The sequence below is a fragment of the Phyllobates terribilis genome, unplaced genomic scaffold (assembly GCF_046119375.1).
Source record: "Phyllobates terribilis strain yellow unplaced genomic scaffold, ASM4611937v1 Scaffold_4__5_contigs__length_816908805, whole genome shotgun sequence".
Taxonomy (NCBI): Eukaryota; Metazoa; Chordata; class Amphibia; order Anura; family Dendrobatidae; genus Phyllobates; species Phyllobates terribilis.
In genome coordinates, this window is record NW_027362764.1 from 434,435,768 (window position 1) to 434,456,477 (window position 20,710).

The 20,710-nt window shown below is 42.0% G+C and overlaps 1 protein-coding gene across 1 annotated transcript in view; it reads right to left on the reverse strand.

The window, feature by feature from the left end:
* CDH12 (cadherin 12) overlaps positions 1-20,710 on the reverse strand; it is a 1,546,793-nt gene that overhangs the window by 67,461 nt on the left and 1,458,622 nt on the right. Inside the window, exon 9 of the mRNA XM_073678634.1 lies at positions 19,838-20,025. Within this exon, the coding sequence (XP_073534735.1) occupies positions 19,838-20,025 (188 nt within the window). The remainder of the gene's footprint in view (positions 1-19,837; positions 20,026-20,710) is intronic.

Consider the following 20,710-nt stretch of genomic DNA (forward strand, 5'->3'; position numbering starts at 1 on the left):
CAGCGTTCAGCATAAGTCAGTACAGCCCCCTGTATATTCAGTACATTATACATACAGCGCTCAGCATAAGTCAGTACACCCCCTGTATCCTCAGTACGTTATACATACAGCGCTCAGCATAAGTCAGTACACCCCCCTGTATTATCAGTACATTATACATACAGCGCTCAGCATAAGTGAGTAGACCCCCTGTATTATCAGTACATTATACATACAGCGCTCAGCATAAGTAAGTACACCCCCTGTATTATCAGTACATTATACATACAGCGCTCAGCATAAGTCAGTACACCCCCCTGTATCCTCAGTACTTTATACATACAGCGCTCAGCATAAGTCAGTACACCCCCTGTATTATCAGTACATTGTACATACAGCGCTCAGCATAAGTGAGTACACCCCCCTGTATTATCAGTACATTATACATACAGCGCTCAGCATAAGTAAGTACACCCCCTGTATTATCAGTACATTATACATACAGCGCTCAGCATAAGTAAGTACACCCCCTGTATTATCAGTACATTATACATACAGCGCTCAGCATAAGTCAGTACACCCCCCTGTATCCTCAGTACTTTATACATACAGCGCTCAGCATAAGTCAGTACACCCCCTGTATTATCAGTACATTATACATACAGCGCTCAGCATAAGTAAGTACACACCCCTGTATCCTCAGTACGTTATACATACAGCGCTCAGCATAAGTAAGTACACCCCCTGTATTATCAGTACATTATACATACAGCGCTCAGCATAAGTAAGTACACCCCCCTGTATCCTCAGTACATTATACATACAGCGCTCAGCATATGTGAGTACACCCCTCTGTATCCTCAGTACATTATACATACAGCGTTCAGCATAAGTCAGTACACCCCCCTGTACTCTCAGTACGTTATACATACAGCGCTCAGCATAAGTGAGTACACCCCCCTGTATTCTCAGTCCATTATACATACAGCGTTCATCATGAGTAAGTACACCCCCTGTATTCTCAGTACATTATACATACAGCGCTCAGCATAAGTAAGTACACCCCCCTGCATCCTCAGCACGTTATACATACAGCGTTCAGCATAAGTGAGTACACCCCCCTGTATTCTCAGTACGTTATACATACAGCGCTCAGCATAAGTAAGTACACCCCCCTGTATCCTCAGCACATTATACATACAGCGTTCAGCATAAGTGAGTACACCCCCCTATATTCTCCGTACATTATACATACAGCGTTCAGCATAAGTCAGTACACCCCCCTGTACTCTCAGTACGTTATATATACAGCGCTCAGCATAAGTAAGTACACCCCCCTGTATCCTCAGTACGTTATATATACAGCATTCAGCATAAGTGAGTACACCCCCCTGTATTCTCAGCACGTTATATATACAGTGCTCAGCATAAGTGAGTACACCCCCCTGTATTCACAGTACATTATACATACAGCGCTCAGCATAAGTCAGTACACCCCCCTGTATCCTCAGTACGTTATAAATACAGCGCTCAGCATAAGTCAGTACACCCCCCTGTATTATCTCTACATTATACATACAGCGCTCAGCAAAAATGAGTACACCCCCCTGTATCATCAGTACGTTATACATACAGCGTTCAGCATAAGTCAGTACACCCCCCTGTATCCTCAGTACTTTATACATACAGCGTTCAGCATAAGTCAGTACACCCCCCTGTATCCTCAGTACTTTATACATACAGCGTTCAACATAAGTCAATACACCCCCCTGTATCCTCAGTACGTTATACATACAGCGTTCAGCATAAGTCAGCACACCCCCCTGTATCCTCAGTACGTTATACATACAGCGTTCAGCATAAGTCAGTACACCCCCCTGTATACTCAGTACGTTATGCATACAGCGTTCAGCATAAGTCAGTACACCCCCCTGTATTCTCAGTACGTTATATATATAGCGCTCAGCAAAAGTGAGTACACCCCCCTATATTCTCAGTACATTATACATACAGCGTTCAGCATAAGTAAGTACACCCCCCTGTATTCTCAGTACATTATACATACAGCGTTCAGCATAAGTGAGTACACCCCCTGTATTCTCAGTACATTATACATACAGCGCTCAGCAAAAGTGAGTACACCCCCCTGTATTCTCAGTACATTATACATACAGCGATAAGCAAAAGTGTGTACAACCCCTGTATTCTCAGTTCGTTATACATACAGCGCTCAGCATAAGTCAGTACACCCCCTGCATTCTCAGTACTTTATACATACAGCGTTCAGCATAAGTAAGTACACCCCCCTGTACTCTCAGTACATTATATACACAGCGCTCAGCATAAGTAAGTACACCCCCCTGTATCCTCAGCATGTTATACATACAGCGTTCAGCATAAGTGAGTACATCCCCCTGTATTCTCCGTACATTATACATACAGCGTTCAGCATAAGTCAGTACACCCCCCTGTACTCTCAGTACGTTATATATACAGCGCTCAGCATAAGTAAGTACACCCCCCTGTATCCTCAGTACGTTATATATACAGCATTCAGCATAAGTGAGTACACCCCCCCTGTATTCTCAGCACGTTATATATACAGTGCTCAGCATAAGTGAGTACACCCCCCTGTATACTCAGTACATTATACATACAGCGTTCAGCATAAGTCAGTACACCCCCCTGTATTCTCAGTACATTATACATACAGCGTTCAGCATAAGTCAGTACACCCCCCTGTATACTCAGTACGTTATATATACAGCGTTCAGCATAAGTCAGTACACCCCCCTGTATTTTCAGTACGTTATACATACAGCGTTCAGCATAAGTGAGTACACCCCCCTGTATCCTCAGTACGTTATAAATACAGCGCTCAGCAAAAGTGAGTACACCCCCCTGTATTCTCAGTACGTTATACATACAGCGTTCAGCATAAGTGAGTACACCCCCCTGTATCCTCAGTACGTTATACATACAGCGCTCAGCATAAGTTAGTACACCCCCCAGTATTCTCAGTACGTTATACATACATCGTTCAACATAAGTCAGTACACCCTCCTGTATTCTCAGTACGTTATACATACAGCGCTCAGGATAAGTGAGAACACCCCCCTGTATTCTCAGTTCGTTATGCATACAGCGCTCAGCAAAAGTGAGTACACCCCCCTGTATTCTCAGTACATTATACATACAGCGTTCAGTATAAGTAAGTACACCCCCCTGTATTCTCAGTACATTATACATACAGCGCTCAGCAAAAATGAGTACACCCCCCTGTATCATCAGTACGTTATACATACAGCGTTCAGCATAAGTCAGTACACCCCCCTGTATCCTCAGTACTTTATACATACAGCGTTCAACATAAGTCAGTACACCCCCCTGTATTCTCAGTACGTTATACATACAGCGCTCAGCATAAGTGAGTACACCCCCCTGTATTCTCAGTACGTTATACATACAGCGTTCAGCATAAGTAAGTACACCCCCCTGTATTCTCAGTACGTTATACATACAGCGCTCAGCATAAGTGAGTACACCCCCCTGTATTCTCAGTACATTATGCATACAGCGTTCAGCATAAGTCAGTACACCCCCCTGTACTCTCAGTACGTTATACATACAGCGCTCAGCATAAGTGAGTACACCCCCCTGTATTCTCAGTCCATTATACATACAGCGTTCATCATGAGTAAGTACACCCCCCTGTATTCTCAGTACGTTATACATACAGCGCTCAGCATAAGTAAGTACACCCCCCTGTATCCTCAGCTCGTTATACATACAGCGTTCAGCATAAGTGAGTACACCCCCCTGTATTCTCCGTACATTATACATACAGCGTTCAGCATAAGTCAGTACACCCCCCTGTACTCTCAGTACGTTATATATACAGCGCTCAGCATAACTAAGTACACCCCCCTGTATCCTCAGTACGTTATATATACAGCATTCAGCATAAGTGAGTACACCCCCCTGTATTCTCAGCACGTTATATATACAGTGCTCAGCATAAGTGAGTACACCCCCCTGTATTCTCAGAACGTTATATATACAGTGCTCAGCATAAGTGAGTACACCCCCCTGTATTCTCAGTACATTATACATACAGCGTTCAGCATAAGTCAGTACACCCCCCTGTATTCTCAGTACATTATACATACAGCGTTCAGCATAAGTCAGTACACCCCCCTGTATACTCAGTACGTTATATATACAGCGTTCAGCATAAGTCAGTACACCCCCCTGTATTTTCAGTACGTTATACATACAGCGTTCAGCATAAGTGAGTACACCCCCCTGTATCCTCAGTACGTTATAAATACAGCGCTCAGCAAAAGTGAGTACACCCCCCTGTATTCTCAGTACGTTATACATACAGCGTTCAGCATAAGTGAGTACACCCCCCTGTATCCTCAGTACGTTATACATACAGCGCTCAGCATAAGTTAGTACACCTCCCAGTATTCTCAGTACGTTATACATACATCGTTCAGCATAAGTCACTACACCCCCCTGTATTCTCAGTATGTTATATATACAGCGTTCAGCATAAGTCAGTACACCCTCCTGTATTCTCAGTACGTTATACATACAGCGCTCAGCATAAGTGAGAACACCCCCCTGTATTCTCAGTTCGTTATGCATACAGCGCTCAGCAAAAGTTAGTACACCCCCCTGTATTCTCAGTACATTATACATACAGCGTTCAGTATAAGTAAGTACACCCCCCTGTATTCTCAGTACATTATACATACAGCGCTCAGCAAAAATGAGTACACCCCCCTGTATCATCAGTACGTTATACATACAGCGTTCAGCATAAGTCAGTACACCCCCCTGTATCCTCAGTACTTTATACATACAGCGTTCAACATAAGTCAATACACCCCCCTGTATCCTCAGTACGTTATACATACAGCGTTCAGCATAAGTCAGCACACCCCCCTGTATCCTCAGTACGTTATACATACAGCATTCAGCATAAGTCAGTACACCCCCCTGTATACTCAGTACGTTATATATACAGCGTTCAGCATAAGTCAGTACACCCCCCTGTATTTTCAGTACGTTATACATACAGCGTTCAGCATAAGTGAGTACACCCCCCTGTATCCTCAGTACGTTATAAATACAGCGCTCAGCAAAAGTGAGTACACCCCCCTGTATTCTCAGTACGTTATACATACAGCGTTCAGCATAAGTGAGTACACCCCCCTGTATCCTCAGTACGTTATACATACAGCGCTCAGCATAAGTTAGTACACCTCCCAGTATTCTCAGTACGTTATACATACATCGTTCAGCATAAGTCACTACACCCCCCTGTATTCTCAGTATGTTATATATACAGCGTTCAGCATAAGTCAGTACACCCTCCTGTATTCTCAGTACGTTATACATACAGCGCTCAGCATAAGTGAGAACACCCCCCTGTATTCTCAGTTCGTTATGCATACAGCGCTCAGCAAAAGTTAGTACACCCCCCTGTATTCTCAGTACATTATACATACAGCGTTCAGTATAAGTAAGTACACCCCCCTGTATTCTCAGTACATTATACATACAGCGCTCAGCAAAAATGAGTACACCCCCCTGTATCATCAGTACGTTATACATACAGCGTTCAGCATAAGTCAGTACACCCCCCTGTATCCTCAGTACTTTATACATACAGCGTTCAACATAAGTCAATACACCCCCCTGTATCCTCAGTACGTTATACATACAGCGTTCAGCATAAGTCAGCACACCCCCCTGTATCCTCAGTACGTTATACATACAGCATTCAGCATAAGTCAGTACACCCCCCTGTATACTCAGTACGTTATGCATACAGCGTTCAGCATAAGTCAGTACACCCCCCTGTATTCTCAGTACGTTATATATATAGCGCTCAGCAAAAGTGAGTACACCCCCCTATATTCTCAGTACATTATACATACAGCGTTCAGCATAAGTAAGTACACCCCCCTGTATTCTCAGTACATTATACATACAGCGTTCAGCATAAGTGAGTACACCCCCTGTATTCTCAGTACATTATACATACAGCGCTCAGCAAAAGTGAGTACACCCCCCTGTATTCTCAGTACATTATACATACAGCGAAAGCAAAAGTGTGTACAACCCCTGTATTCTCAGTTCGTTATACATACAGCGCTCAGCATAAGTCAGTACACCCCCTGCATTCTCAGTACTTTATACATACAGCGTTCAGCATAAGTAAGTACACCCCCCTGTACTCTCAGTACATTATATACACAGCGCTCAGCATAAGTAAGTACACCCCCCTGTATCCTCAGCATGTTATACATACAGCGTTCAGCATAAGTGAGTACATCCCCCTGTATTCTCCGTACATTATACATACAGCGTTCAGCATAAGTCAGTACACCCCCCTGTACTCTCAGTACGTTATATATACAGCGCTCAGCATAAGTAAGTACACCCCCCTGTATCCTCAGTACGTTATATATACAGCATTCAGCATAAGTGAGTACACCCCCCTGTATTCTCAGCACGTTATATATACAGTGCTCAGCATAAGTGAGTACACCCCCCTGTATTCTCAGTACATTATACATACAGCGTTCAGCATAAGTCAGTACACCCCCCTGTATTCTCAGTACATTATACATACAGCGTTCAGCATAAGTCAGTACACCCCCCTGTATACTCAGTACGTTATATATACAGCGTTCAGCATAAGTCAGTACACCCCCCTGTATTTTCAGTACGTTATACATACAGCGTTCAGCATAAGTGAGTACACCCCCCTGTATCCTCAGTACGTTATAAATACAGCGCTCAGCAAAAGTGAGTACACCCCCCTGTATTCTCAGTACGTTATACATACAGTGTTCAGCATAAGTGAGTACACCCCCCTGTATCCTCAGTACGTTATACATACAGCGCTCAGCATAAGTTAGTACACCCCCCAGTATTCTCAGTATGTTATACATACATCGTTCAACATAAGTCAGTACACCCTCCTGTATTCTCAGTACGTTATACATACAGCGCTCAGCATAAGTGAGAACACCCCCCTGTATTCTCAGTTCGTTATGCATACAGCGCTCAGCAAAAGTGAGTACACCCCCCTGTATTCTCAGTACATTATACATACAGCGTTCAGTATAAGTAAGTACACCCCCCTGTATTCTCAGTACATTATACATACAGCGCTCAGCAAAAATGAGTACACCCCCCTGTATCATCAGTACGTTATACATACAGCGTTCAGCATAAGTCAGTACACCCCCCTGTATCCTCAGTACTTTATACATACAGCGTTCAACATAAGTCAGTACACCCCCTTGTATCCTCAGTACGTTATACATACAGCGTTCAGCATAAGTCAGTACACCCCCCTGTATCCTCAGTACGTTATACATACAGCGTTCAGCATAAGTCAGTACACCCCCCTGTATCCTCAGTACGTTATACATACAGCGTTCAGCATAAGTCAGTACACCCCCCTGTATCCTCAGTACGTTATACATACAGCGTTCAGCATAAGTCAGTACACCCCCCTGTATACTCAGTACGTTATGCATACAGCGTTCAGCATAAGTCAGTACACCCCCCTGTATTCTCAGTACGTTATATATATAGCGCTCAGCAAAAGTGAGTACACCCCCCTATATTCTCAGTACATTATACATACAGCGTTCAGCATAAGTAAGTACACCCCAGTGTATTCTCAGTACATTATACATACAGCGTTCAGCATAAGTGAGTACACCCCCTGTATTCTCAGTACATTATACATACAGCGCTCAGCAAAAGTGAGTACACCCCCCTGTATCCTCAGTACGTTATACATACAGCGATAAGCAAAAGTGAGTACAACCCCTGTATTCTCAGTTCGTTATACATACAGCGCTCAGCATAAGTCAGTACACCCCCTGTATTCTCAGTACTTTATACATACAGCGTTCAGCATAAGTAATTACACCCCCCTGTACTCTCAGTACGTTATATACACAGCGCTCAGCATAAGTAAGTACACCCCCCTGTATCCTCAGCACGTTATACATACAGCGTTCAGCATAAGTGAGTACACCCCCCTGTATTCTCAGTACATTATACATACAGCGTTCAGCATAAGTCAGTACACCCCCCTGTACTCTCAGTACGTTATATATACAGCGCTCAGCATAAGTAAGTACACCCCCCTGTATCCTCAGTACGTTATATATACAGCATTCAGCATAAGTGAGTACACCCCCCTGTATTCTCAGCACGTTATATATACAGTGCTCAGCATAAGTGAGTATACCCCCCTGTATTCTCAGTACATTATACATACAGCGTTCAGCATAAGTCAGTACACCCCCCTGTATTCTCAGTACATTATACATACAGCGTTCAGCATAAGTCAGTACACCCCCCTGTATACTCAGTACATTATATATACAGCGTTCAGCATAAGTCAGCACACCCCCCTGTATTCTCAGTACATTATACATACAGCGTTCAGCATAAGTGAGTACACCCCCCTGTATCCTCAGTACGTTATAAATACAGCGCTCAGCAAAAGTGAGTACACCCCCCTGTATTCTCAGTACATTATACATACAGCGTTCAGCATAAGTGAGTACACCCCCCTGTATCCTCAGTACGATATACATACAGCGCTCAGCATAAGTCAGTACACCCCCAGTATTCTCAGTACGTTATACATACAGCGTTCAGCATAAGTCGGTACACGCCCCTGTATTCTCAGTATATTATATATACAGCGTTCAGCATAAGTCAGTACACCCTCCTGTATTCTCAGTACGTTATACATACAGCGCTCAGCATAAGTGAGAACACCCCCCTGTATTCTCAGTTCGTTATGCATACAGCGCTCAGCAAAAGTGAGTACACCCCCCTGTATTCTCAGTATACTATACATACAGCGTTTAGTATAAGTAAGTACACCCCCCTGTATTCTCAGTACATTATACATACAGCGCTCAGCAAAAATGAGTACACCCCCCTGTATCATCAGTACGTTATACATACAGCGTTCAGCATAAGTCAGTACACCCCCCTGTAACCTCAGTACGTTATACATACAGCGTTCAACATAAGTCAGTACACCCCCCTGTATCCTCAGTACGTTATACATACATCGTTCAGCATAAGTCAGTACACCCCCCTGTATACTCAGTAGGTTATACATACAGCGCTCAGCATAAGTCAGCACACCACCCTGTATCCTCAGTACGTTATACATACAGCGTTCATCATAAGTCAGTACACCCCCCTGTATACTCAGTACGTTATGCATACAGCGTTCAACATAAGTCAGTACACCCCCCTGTATTCTCAGTACGTTATATATATAGTGCTCAGCAAAAGTGAGTACACCCCCCTATATTCTCAGTACATTATACATACAGCGATAAGCAAAAGTGAGTACAACCCCTGTATTCTCAGTTCGTTATACATACAGCGCTCAGCATAAGTCAGTACACCCCCTGTATTCTCAGTACTTTATACATACAGCGTTCAGCATAAGTCAGTACACCCCCTGTATTCTCAGTACTTTATACATACAGCGTTCAGCATTAGTAAGTACACCCCCCTGTACTCTCAGTACGTTATATACACAGCGCTCAGCATAAGTAAGTACACCCCCCTGTATCCTCAGCACGTTATACATACAGCGTTCAGCATAAGTGAGTACACCCCCGTGTATTCTCAGTACATTATACATACAGCGTTCAGCATAAGTCAGTACACCCCCCTGTACTCTCAGTACGTTATATATACAGCGTTCAGCATAAGTCAGTACACCCCCCTGTACTCTCAGTACGTTATATATACAGCGTTCAGCATAAGTCAGTACACCCCCCTGTATTCTCAGTACATTATACATACAGCGTTCTGCACAAGTCAGTACACCCCCCTGTATACTCAGTACGTTATATATACAGCCTTCAGCATAAGTGAGTACACCTCCCTGTATTCTCAGTACATTATACATACAGCGTTCAGCATAAGTGAGTACACCCCCTGTATCCTCAGTACGTTATAAATACAGCGCTCAGCAAAAGTGAGTACACCCCCCTGTATTCTCAGTACATTATACATACAGCGTTCAGCATAAGTAAGTACACCCCCCTGTATCCTCAGTACATTATACATACAGCACTCAGCATAAGTCAGTACACCCCCCAGTATTCTCAGTACGTTATACATACAGCGTTCAGCATAAGTCAGTACACGCCCCTGTATTCTCAGTATGTTATATATACAGCGTTCAGCATAAGTCAGTACACCCTCCTGTATTCTCAGTACGTTATACATACAGCGCTCAGCATAAGTGAGAACACCCCCCTGTATTCTCAGTTCGTTATGCATACAGCGCTCAGCAAAAGTGAGTACACCCCCCTGTATTCTCAGTACATTATACATACAGCGTTCAGTATAAGTAAGTACACCCCCCTGTATTCTCAGTACATTATACATACAGCGTTCAGTATAAGTAAGTACACACCCCTGTATTCTCAGTACATTATACAAACAGCGCTCAGCAAAAATGAGTACACCCCCCTGTATCATCAGTACGTTATACATACAGCGTTCAGCATAAGTCAGTACACCCCCCTGTATCCTCAGGACGTTATACATACAGCGTTCAGCATAAGTCAGTACACCCCCCCGTATACTCAGTACGTTATACATACAGCGTTCAGCATAAGTCAGCACACCCCCCTGTATCCTCAGTACGTTATACATACAGCGTTCAGCATAAGTCAGTACACCCCCCTATATACTCAGTACGTTATGCATACAGCGTTCAGCATAAGTCAGTACACCCCCCTGTATTCTCAGTACGTTATATATATAGCGCTCAGCAAAAGTGAGTACACCCCCCTATATTCTCAGTACATTATACATACAGCGTTCAGCATAAGTAAGTACACCCCCTGTATTCTCAGTACATTATACATACAGCGTTCAGCATAAGTGAGTACACCCTCTGTATTCTCAGTATATTATACATACAGTGCTCAGCAAAAGTGAGTACACCCCCCTGTATCCTCAGTACGTTATACATACAGCGAAAAGCAAAAGTGAGTACAACCCCTGTATTCTCAGTTCGTTATACATACAGCGCTCAGCATAAGTCAGTACACCCCCTGTATTCTCAGTACTTTATACATACAGCGTTCAGCATAAGTAAGTACACCCCCCTGTACTCTCAGTACGTTATATACACAGCGCTCAGCATAAGTAAGTACACCCCCTGTACTCTCAGTACGTTATATATGCAGCGTTCAGCATAATTCAGTCCACCCCCCTGTATTATCAATATGTTATATATATACAGCATTCAGCATAAGTCAGTACACCCCCCTGTATTATCAGTACATTATATATACAGACCTCAGCATAAGTGAGTACACCCATGTATTATCAGTACATTATATATACAGTGCTCAGCATAAGTGATTACACCCCCCTTTATCCTCAGTACGTGTTACATACAGCGCTTAGCAAAAGTGAGTACACCCCCCTGTATTCTCAGCACTTTATACATATAGCGTTCAGCATAAGTGAGTACACCCCCCTGTTCTCTCAGTACGTTATATATACAGCGCTCAGCATAAGTAAGTACACCCCCTTGTACTCTCAGTATGTTATATATACAGCGCTCAGCATAAGTAAGTACACCCCCCTGTACTCTCAGTACGTTATATATACAGCGTTCAGCATAAGTCAGTCACCCTCCTGTATTCTCAATATGTTATATATACAGCGTTCAGCATAAGTCAGTACACCCCCCTGTATTCTCAGTACATTATACATACAGCGCTCAGCATAAGTGAGTACACCCCCTGTATTCTCAGTACTTTATACATACAGCGTTCAGCATAAGTAGGAACACCCCCCTGTACTCTCAGTATGTTATACATACAGCCTTCAGCATAAGTAAGTACACCCCCCTGTATTCACAGTACGTTATATATACAGCGTTAAGCATAAGTCCGTACACCCCCCTGTATTATTTAGTACTTTATATATACATCGTTCAGCATAAGTGAGTACACCCCCTGTATTCTCAGTACGTTATATATACAGCATTCAGCATAAGTAAGTACACCCCCTGCATTCCCAGTACGTTATATATACAGTGCTCAGCATAAGTGAGTACACCCCTGTATTATTAGTAGATTATACATACAGCGCTCAGCATAAGTAAGTACACCCCCCTGTATTCTCAGTACTTTATACATACAGCGCTTAGCATAAGTAAGTACACCCCCCTGTCCTCTCAGTACATTATATATACAGCGTTCAGCATAACTCAGTACACCCCCTGTATTCTCAATATGTTATATATACAGCGTTCAGCATAAGTAAGTACACCCCCCTGCATTCTCAGTACGTTATATATACAGTGCTCAGCATAAGTGAGTACACCCCTGTATTATCAGTAGATTATACATACAGCACTCAGCATAAGTAAGTATACCCCCCTGTATTCTCAGTACTTTATACATACAGCGCTCAGCATAAGTGAGTACACCCCCCTGTATTCTCAGTACATTATATATACAGCGTTCAGCATAAGTGAATACACCCACTCTATTCTCAGTACGTTATATATACAGCGTTCAGCATACGTAAGTACACTCCCCTGTATTCTCAGTACATTATATATACAGCGTTCAGCATAAGTGAATACACCCCCTCTATTCTCAGTACATTATATATACAGCGTTCAGCATAAGTGAATACACCCCCTCTATTCTCAGTACGTTATATATACAGCGTTCAGCATAAGTAAGTACACCCCCCTGCATTCTCAGTGCGTTATATATACAGTGCTCAGCATAAGTGAGTACACCCCCCAATGTTCTCAGTACATTATATATACAGCGGTCAGCATAAGTGAGTACACCCCCTGTACTCTCAGTATGTTATACATACAGCATTCAGCATAAGTAAGTACACCCCCCTGTATTCACAGTACGTTATATATACAGCGTTCAGCATAAGTCAGTACACCCCCTGTATTCTCAGTACGTTATATATACAGCGTTCAGCATAAGTCAGTACACCCCCCTGTATTATCAATATGTTAAATATACAGCGTTCAGCATAAGTCAGTATACCCCCCTGTATTATCAGTACATTATATATACAGACCTCAGCATAAGTGAGTACACCCCTGTATTATCAGTACATTATATATACAGCGTTCAGCAAAAGTGAGTACACCCCCCTGTACTCTCAGTACGTTATATATACAGCGCTCAGCATAAGTAAGTACATCCCCTTGTACTCTCAGTAAGTTATATATACAGCGCTCAGCATAAGTAAGTACACCCCCCTGTACTCTCAGTATGTTATATATACAGCGTTCAGCATAAGTCAGTACACCCTCCTGTATTCTCAATATGTTATATATACAGCGTTCAGCATAAGTCAGTACACCCCCCTGTATTCTCAGTACATTATACATACAGCGCTCAGCATAAGTGAGTACACCCCCTGTATTCTCAGTACTTTATACATACAGCGTTCAGCATAAGTAAGAACACCCCCCTGTACTCTCAGTATGTTATACATACAGCATTCAGCATAAGTTAGTACACCCCCCTGTATTCACAGTACTTTATACATACAGCGTTCAGCATAAGTAAGAACATCCCCCTGTACTCTCAGTATGTTATATATACAGCATTCAGCATAAGTGAGTACACCCCCTGTATTCTCAGTACTTTATACATACAGCGTTCAGCATAAGTAAGAACACCCCCCTGTACTCTCAGTATGTTATACATACAGCATTCAGCATAAGTAAGTACACCCCCCTGTATTCACAGTACGTTATATATACAGCGTTCAGCATAAGTCAGTACACCCTCCTGTATTCTCAGTACGTTATATATACAGCGTTCAGCATAAGTCAGTACAACCCCCTGTATTATCAGTACTTTATATATACAGCGCCCAGCATAAGTGAGTACACCCCCTGTATTCTCAGTACGTTATATATACAGCGTTCAGCATAAGTAAGTACTCCCCCTGCATTCTCAATACGTTATATATACAGTGCTCAGCATAAGTGAGTACACCCCTGTGTTATTAGTAGATTATACATACAACGCTCAGCATAAGTAAGTACACCCCCTGTATTCTCAGTACTTTATGCATACAGCGCTCAGCATAAGTAAGTACACCCCCCTGTCCTCTCAGTACGTTATATATACAGGGTTCAGCATAAGTCAGTACACCCCGTGTATTCTCAATATGTTATATATACAGCGTTCAGCATAAGTAAGTACACCTCCCTGCATTCTCAGTACGTTATATATACAGCGCTCAGCATAAGTGAGTACACCCCTGTATTATCAGTAGATTAAACATACAGCACTCAGCATAAGTAGTATACCCCCCTGTATTCTCAGTACTTTATACATACAGCGCTCAGCATAAGTGAGCACACCCCCCTGTATTCTCAGTACATTATATATACAGCATTCAGCATAAGTGAATACACCCCCTCTATTCTCAGTATGTTATATATACAGCGTTCAGCATACGTAAGTACACCCCCCCGCATTCTCAGTACGTTATATATACAGTGCTCAGCATAAGTGAGTACACCCCCCTATATTCTCAGTGCATTATATATACAGCGGTCAGCATAAGTGAGTACAACCCCCTGTATTCTCAGTACTTTATAGATACAGCGCTCAGCATAAGTACACCACCTGTACTCTCAGTATGTTATACATACAGCATTCAGCATAAGTAAGTACACCCCCTTGTATTCACAGTACGTTATATATACAGCGTTCAGCATAAGTCAGTACACCCTCTTGTATTCTCAGTACGTTATTTTTACAGCGTTCAGCATAAGTCAGTACACCCCCCAGTATTCTCAGTACGTTATATATACAGTGCTCAGCATAAGTGAGTACACCCCTGTATTATCAGTGGATTATACATACAATGCTCAGCATAAGTAAGTACACCCCCTGTATTCTCAGTACTTTATGCATACAGCGCTCAGCATAAGTAAGTACACCCCCCTGTCCTCTCAGTACGTTATATATACAGCGTTCAGCATAAGTCAGTACACCCCCTGTATTCTCAATATGTTATATATACAGCGCTCTGCATAAGTGAGTACACCCCCTGTGTTCTCAGTACGTTATATATGCAGCCTTCAGCATAAGTAAGTACACCCCCCTGTATTCTCAGTACGTTATATATACAGTGCTCAGCATAAGTGAGTACACCCCTGTATTATCAGTGGATTATACATACAGCGCTCAGCATAAGTAAGTACACCCCCCTGTATTCTCAGTACTTTATACATACATCGCTCAGCATAAGTGAGTACACCCCCCTGTATTCTCAGTACATTATATATACAGCGTTCAGCATAAGTGAGTACACCCCCTCTATTCTCAGTACTTTATATATACAGCGTTCAGCAAAAGTGAGTACACCCCCTGTATTCTCAGTACTTTATACATTCAGCGCGCAGCATAAGTAAGTACACCCCCCTGTACTCTCAGTACGTTATTTATACAGCGTTAAGCATAAGTCAGTACACCCCCCTGTTTTCTCAGTACGCTACACATACAGTGTTCAGCAAAAGTGAGTACACCCTCCTGTATTCTCAGTACGTTATATATACAGTGTTCGGCATAAGTAAGTAAACCCCCCTGTATTCTCAATATGTTATATATACAGCGTTCAGCATAAGACAGTACACCCCCCTGTATTCTCAGTACGTTATATAAACAGCGTTCAGCATAAGTCAGTACACCCCCCTGTATTCTCAGTACATTATATATGCAGAGTTCAGCATAAGTAAATACACCCCCCTGTACTCTCAGTACGTTATATATACAGCGTTCAGCATAAATCAGTGCACCCCGCTGTATTCTCAGTACCTTATACATACAGCGTTCAGCATAAGTGAGTACACCCTCCTCTATTCTCAGTACATTATACATACAGCGCTCAGCATAAGTAAATACACCCCCCTGTACTCTCAGTACATTATACATACAGCGTTCAGCATAAGTAAGTACACTCCCCTGTACTCTCAGTACGTTATATATACAGCGCTCAGCATAAGTAAGTAGACCCCCTGTACTCTCAGTACGTTATATATACAGCGCTCAGCGTAAGTGAGTACAACCCCCTGTATTCTCAGTACGTTATATATGCAGTGTTCAGCATAAGTCAGTACACCCCCCTGTATTCTCAGTACATTATACATAGAGCGCTCAGCGTAAGTGAGTACACCCCCCTGTATTCTCAGTACATTATACATACTGTGCTCAGCGTAAGTGAGTACACCCCCCTGTATTCTCAGTACGTTATACATACAGCGCTCAGCATTAGTGAGTACACCACCCAGCATTCTCAGTACATTATATATACAGCGTTCAGCATAAGTCAGTACTCCCTCCTGTATTCTCAGTACGTTATATATACAGCGTTCAGCATAAGTGAGTACACCCCCCTGTATTCTCAGTACGTTGTACATACAGCGCTCAGCATAAGTGAGTACACCCCCTATACTCTCAGTACGTTATATAGACAGCGTTCAGCATAAGTGAGTACACCCCTGTATTCTCATTACGTTATACATACAGCGTTCAGTATAAGTGAGCACCCCCCTGTATTCTCTGTACGTTATATATACAGCGTTCAGCATAAGTGAGTACACCCCCCTATATTCTCAGTACGTTATATGTACAGCGGTCAGCATAAGTGAGTACACCCCCCTGTATTCTCAGTACGTTATATATACAGCGTTCAGCATAAGTCAGTACACCCCCCTGTATTCTCAGTACATTATACATACAGCGTTCATCATAAGTCAGTACACCCCCCTGTATTCACAGTATGTTATACATATAGCATTCAGCATAAGTAAGTACACCCCCTGTATTCACAGGACGGTATATATACAGCGTTCAGCATAAGTAAGTACATCCCCCTGTATTCTCAGTACATTATATATACAGCGTTCAGCATAAGTCAGTACACCCTCCTGTATTCTCAGTACATTATATATACAGCGTTCACCATAAGTCAGTACACACCCTTTATTCTCAGTACGTTATACATACAGCATTCAGCAAAGTCAGTACACCCCCCTGTATTCTCAGTACGTTATACATACAGCGTTCAGCATAAGTAAGTACACCCCCTGTATTCTCAGTATGTTATACATACAGCGTTCAGCATATGTAAGTACACCCCCCTGTATTCACAGTACATTATATATACAGCGTTCATCATAAGTCAGTACACCCCCCTGTACTCTCAGTACGTTATAAATACAGCGTTCAGCATAAGTCAGTACACCCCCCTGTATTCTCAGTACGTTATGTATACAGAGATCAGCATGAGTAAGTAAACCCACCATGTATTCTCAGTATGTTATACATACAGCGTTCAGCATAAGTAAGTACACCCCCCTGTATTCACAGTACATTATATATACAGCGTTCAGCATAAGTCAGTACACCCTCTGTACTCTCAGTACATTATATATATAGCGTTCAGCATAAGTAAGTACACCCCCCTGTATTCTCAGTACATTATATATACAGCGTTCAGCATAAGTAAGTACACCCCCCTGTATTCTCAGTACGTTATATATATAGCGTTCAGCATAAGTAAGTACACCCTCCTGTATTCTCAGTACATTATATATACAGCATTCAGCATAAGTAAGTACATCCCCCTGTATTCTCAGTACGTTATATACAGCGTTCAGCATAAGTAAGTACATCCCCCTGTATTCTCAGTACGTTATATATACAGCGTTCAGCATAAGTCAGTACACCCCCCTGTATTCTCAGTACGTTATGTATACAGAGATCAGCATGAGTAAGTAAACCCACCATGTATTCTCAGTATGTTATACATACAGCGTTCAGCATAAGTAAGTACACCCCCCTGTATTCACAGTACATTATATATACAGCGTTCAGCATAAGTCAGTACACCCTCTGTACTCTCAGTACATTATATATATAGCGTTCAGCATAAGTAAGTACACCCCCCTGTATTCTCAGTACATTATATATACAGCGTTCAGCATAAGTAAGTACACCCCCCTGTATTCTCAGTACGTTATATATATAGCGTTCAGCATAAGTAAGTACACCCTCCTGTATTCTCAGTACATTATATATACAGCATTCAGCATAAGTAAGTACATCCCCCTGTATTCTCAGTACGTTATATACAGCGTTCAGCATAAGTAAGTACATCCCCCTGTATTCTCAGTACGTTATATATACAGCGTTCAGCATAAGTCAGTACACCCCCCAGTATTCTCAGTATGTTATACATACAGCGTTCAGCATAAGTAAGTTCACCCCCTGTATTCTCAGTACGTTATACATACAGCGTTCAGCATAAGTCAGTACACCCCCCCTGTATTCTCAGCACGTTATATATACAGCGTTCAGCATAAGTAAGTACACTCCCCTGTATTCTCAGTACGTTATATATACAGCGTTCAGCATAAGTAAGTACACTCCCCTGTATTCTCAGTACGTTATATATACAGCGTTCAGCATTAGTAAGTACATCCCCTGTATTCTCAGTACGTTATACATACAGTGCTCTGCGTAAGTGAGTACACCCCCTGTATTGTCAATTCGTTATACATACAGCGTTCAGCAAAAGTGAGTACACCTCCCGTATTCTCAGTACGTTATTTATACAGCGCTCAGCATAAGTCAGTACACCCCCCTGTATTCTCAGTATGTTATACATACAGAGTACAGCATAAGTAAGTACACCCCCCTGTATTCACAGTACGTTATATATACAGCATTCAGCATAAGTCAGTACACCCCCCTGTACTCTCAGTACGTTATATATACAGTGCTCAGCATAAGTGAGTACACCCCCCTGTATTCTCAGTACGTTATCCATAGAGTGCTCAGCGTAAGTGAGTACACCCCCTGTATTGTCAATTCGTTATACATACAGCGTTCAGCATAAGTGAGTACACCTCCTGTATTCTCAGTACGTTGTACATACAGCGCTCAGCATAAGTGAGTACACCCCCCGTATTCTCAGTACGTTATACATACAGTGCTCAGCATAAGTCAGTACACCCCCCTGTATTCTCATTACGTTATACATACAGCACTCAGCTTAAGTGAGTACACCTCTGTATTCTCAGTGATATATATACAGCGCTCAGCATAAGTGAGTACATCCTCTGTATTCTCAGCACATTATATATACAGTACTCAACGAGAGTACACCCCCTGTATTCTCAGAACATTACATATACAGTGCTCAGCATAAGTGAGTACACCCCCTGTATTCTCAGTACATCTTATATATGCTGGAGGGGATGGGTGGCACCTGCCCAGTGAGGCACCGGAGTCAGCACTTATGCATACCACACTGCGGCGCCATTTTATTGAAGACACTGTATATGCGAATTCGCAGACGTCTTTAAAACAAATGAATAAATTAAATTAAAAATTAAATAGAATATTAAATAAAATAAATTAATAAAATTAAAAATGTACCAATAAAAATGCTCGCCACCCGGGCGTAGAACGGGTTCAATAGCTAGTACATCTATATAGGTGCTATAGACAAAGAATAAGATATTGTTTTTATACATTTTACTATTACTAACTTGCTTAATCTTTTTTTCTGTATCTAGAAGAGCACTAAAATAAGTTGTTGAAGTGAGTTTTGCCTAAAAGCTGAAGACAATAAAAAGTTTCACATTCAGATCTATACCTGCGTGTTGTATTGTCATGCACAAAACTATACGGCATGTGATTATGGCAACATTTCTCCACAATATGTTTGTAAAGTGATTTACCTTCTTCAGCATTAAAATTCCTTCTTGTGTGTCATTATCTGTTCTGATATCAAATAGATTGCCACCATCACCAGGAACAATATTGTACTCGATTTCTGCATTTTTTCCAAAGTCAGGGTCCACTGCCCGTATCCTACCAATTGGTAACCCTACTGGTGAACTCTCCGGTACCTTTAAATGAAATATACCTGGTAAAGACAAATAACAGAAAAAAATCAAACATCCTTCAAGTATGGCATTTCTTCTATATGTCAGAACACTTTTTCATTTTCCAAATTGCTCAGATCTATAAAATTGTATATAGTGCAAATTATGCAAATCCTAGAAATCCCCCTGACAGGTGAAGAGTTACACTTTATTTGTCATGTACAAAAGGTGATTTCATTGTGTGACAAAAGCATAACCCGATTTATAGGGTAGGAAGTGATTGCCTAATATGTAGTATTGTCTGGAAAAAAGTGCATTGAGAGCGAAACACATCAATAGGTTTTGAATTTACAAATAGATCCGATCATAAAATGATGAAAGGTCACCTCTAGCATTGCCTAGGGAATTGAAGGATTACTCATCTCTAGTTGTTTCATAAGGAAATATACCATTGCTGACTGGTCAACCAAAGCATTTCATCTATGACCAATTAACCTTAATTTTCATTTGCCGGCATAATTGGAAATTAATAGGAAGTTTAACGCAAAACCAATTTGTTTACTGCAGGAAATGCATTATGTGGGAAGGAATTCAGCCATAAACTGTTCTGCAATGGTTATTTGACAGATTTCTCTATGATAGAAATAGGAGAATTAGAAAACTGATTATGCATGTTCACATCTGTGCTCGTTTTCCCATTTTTCTGAAAATAGCTGAAAAAAATCA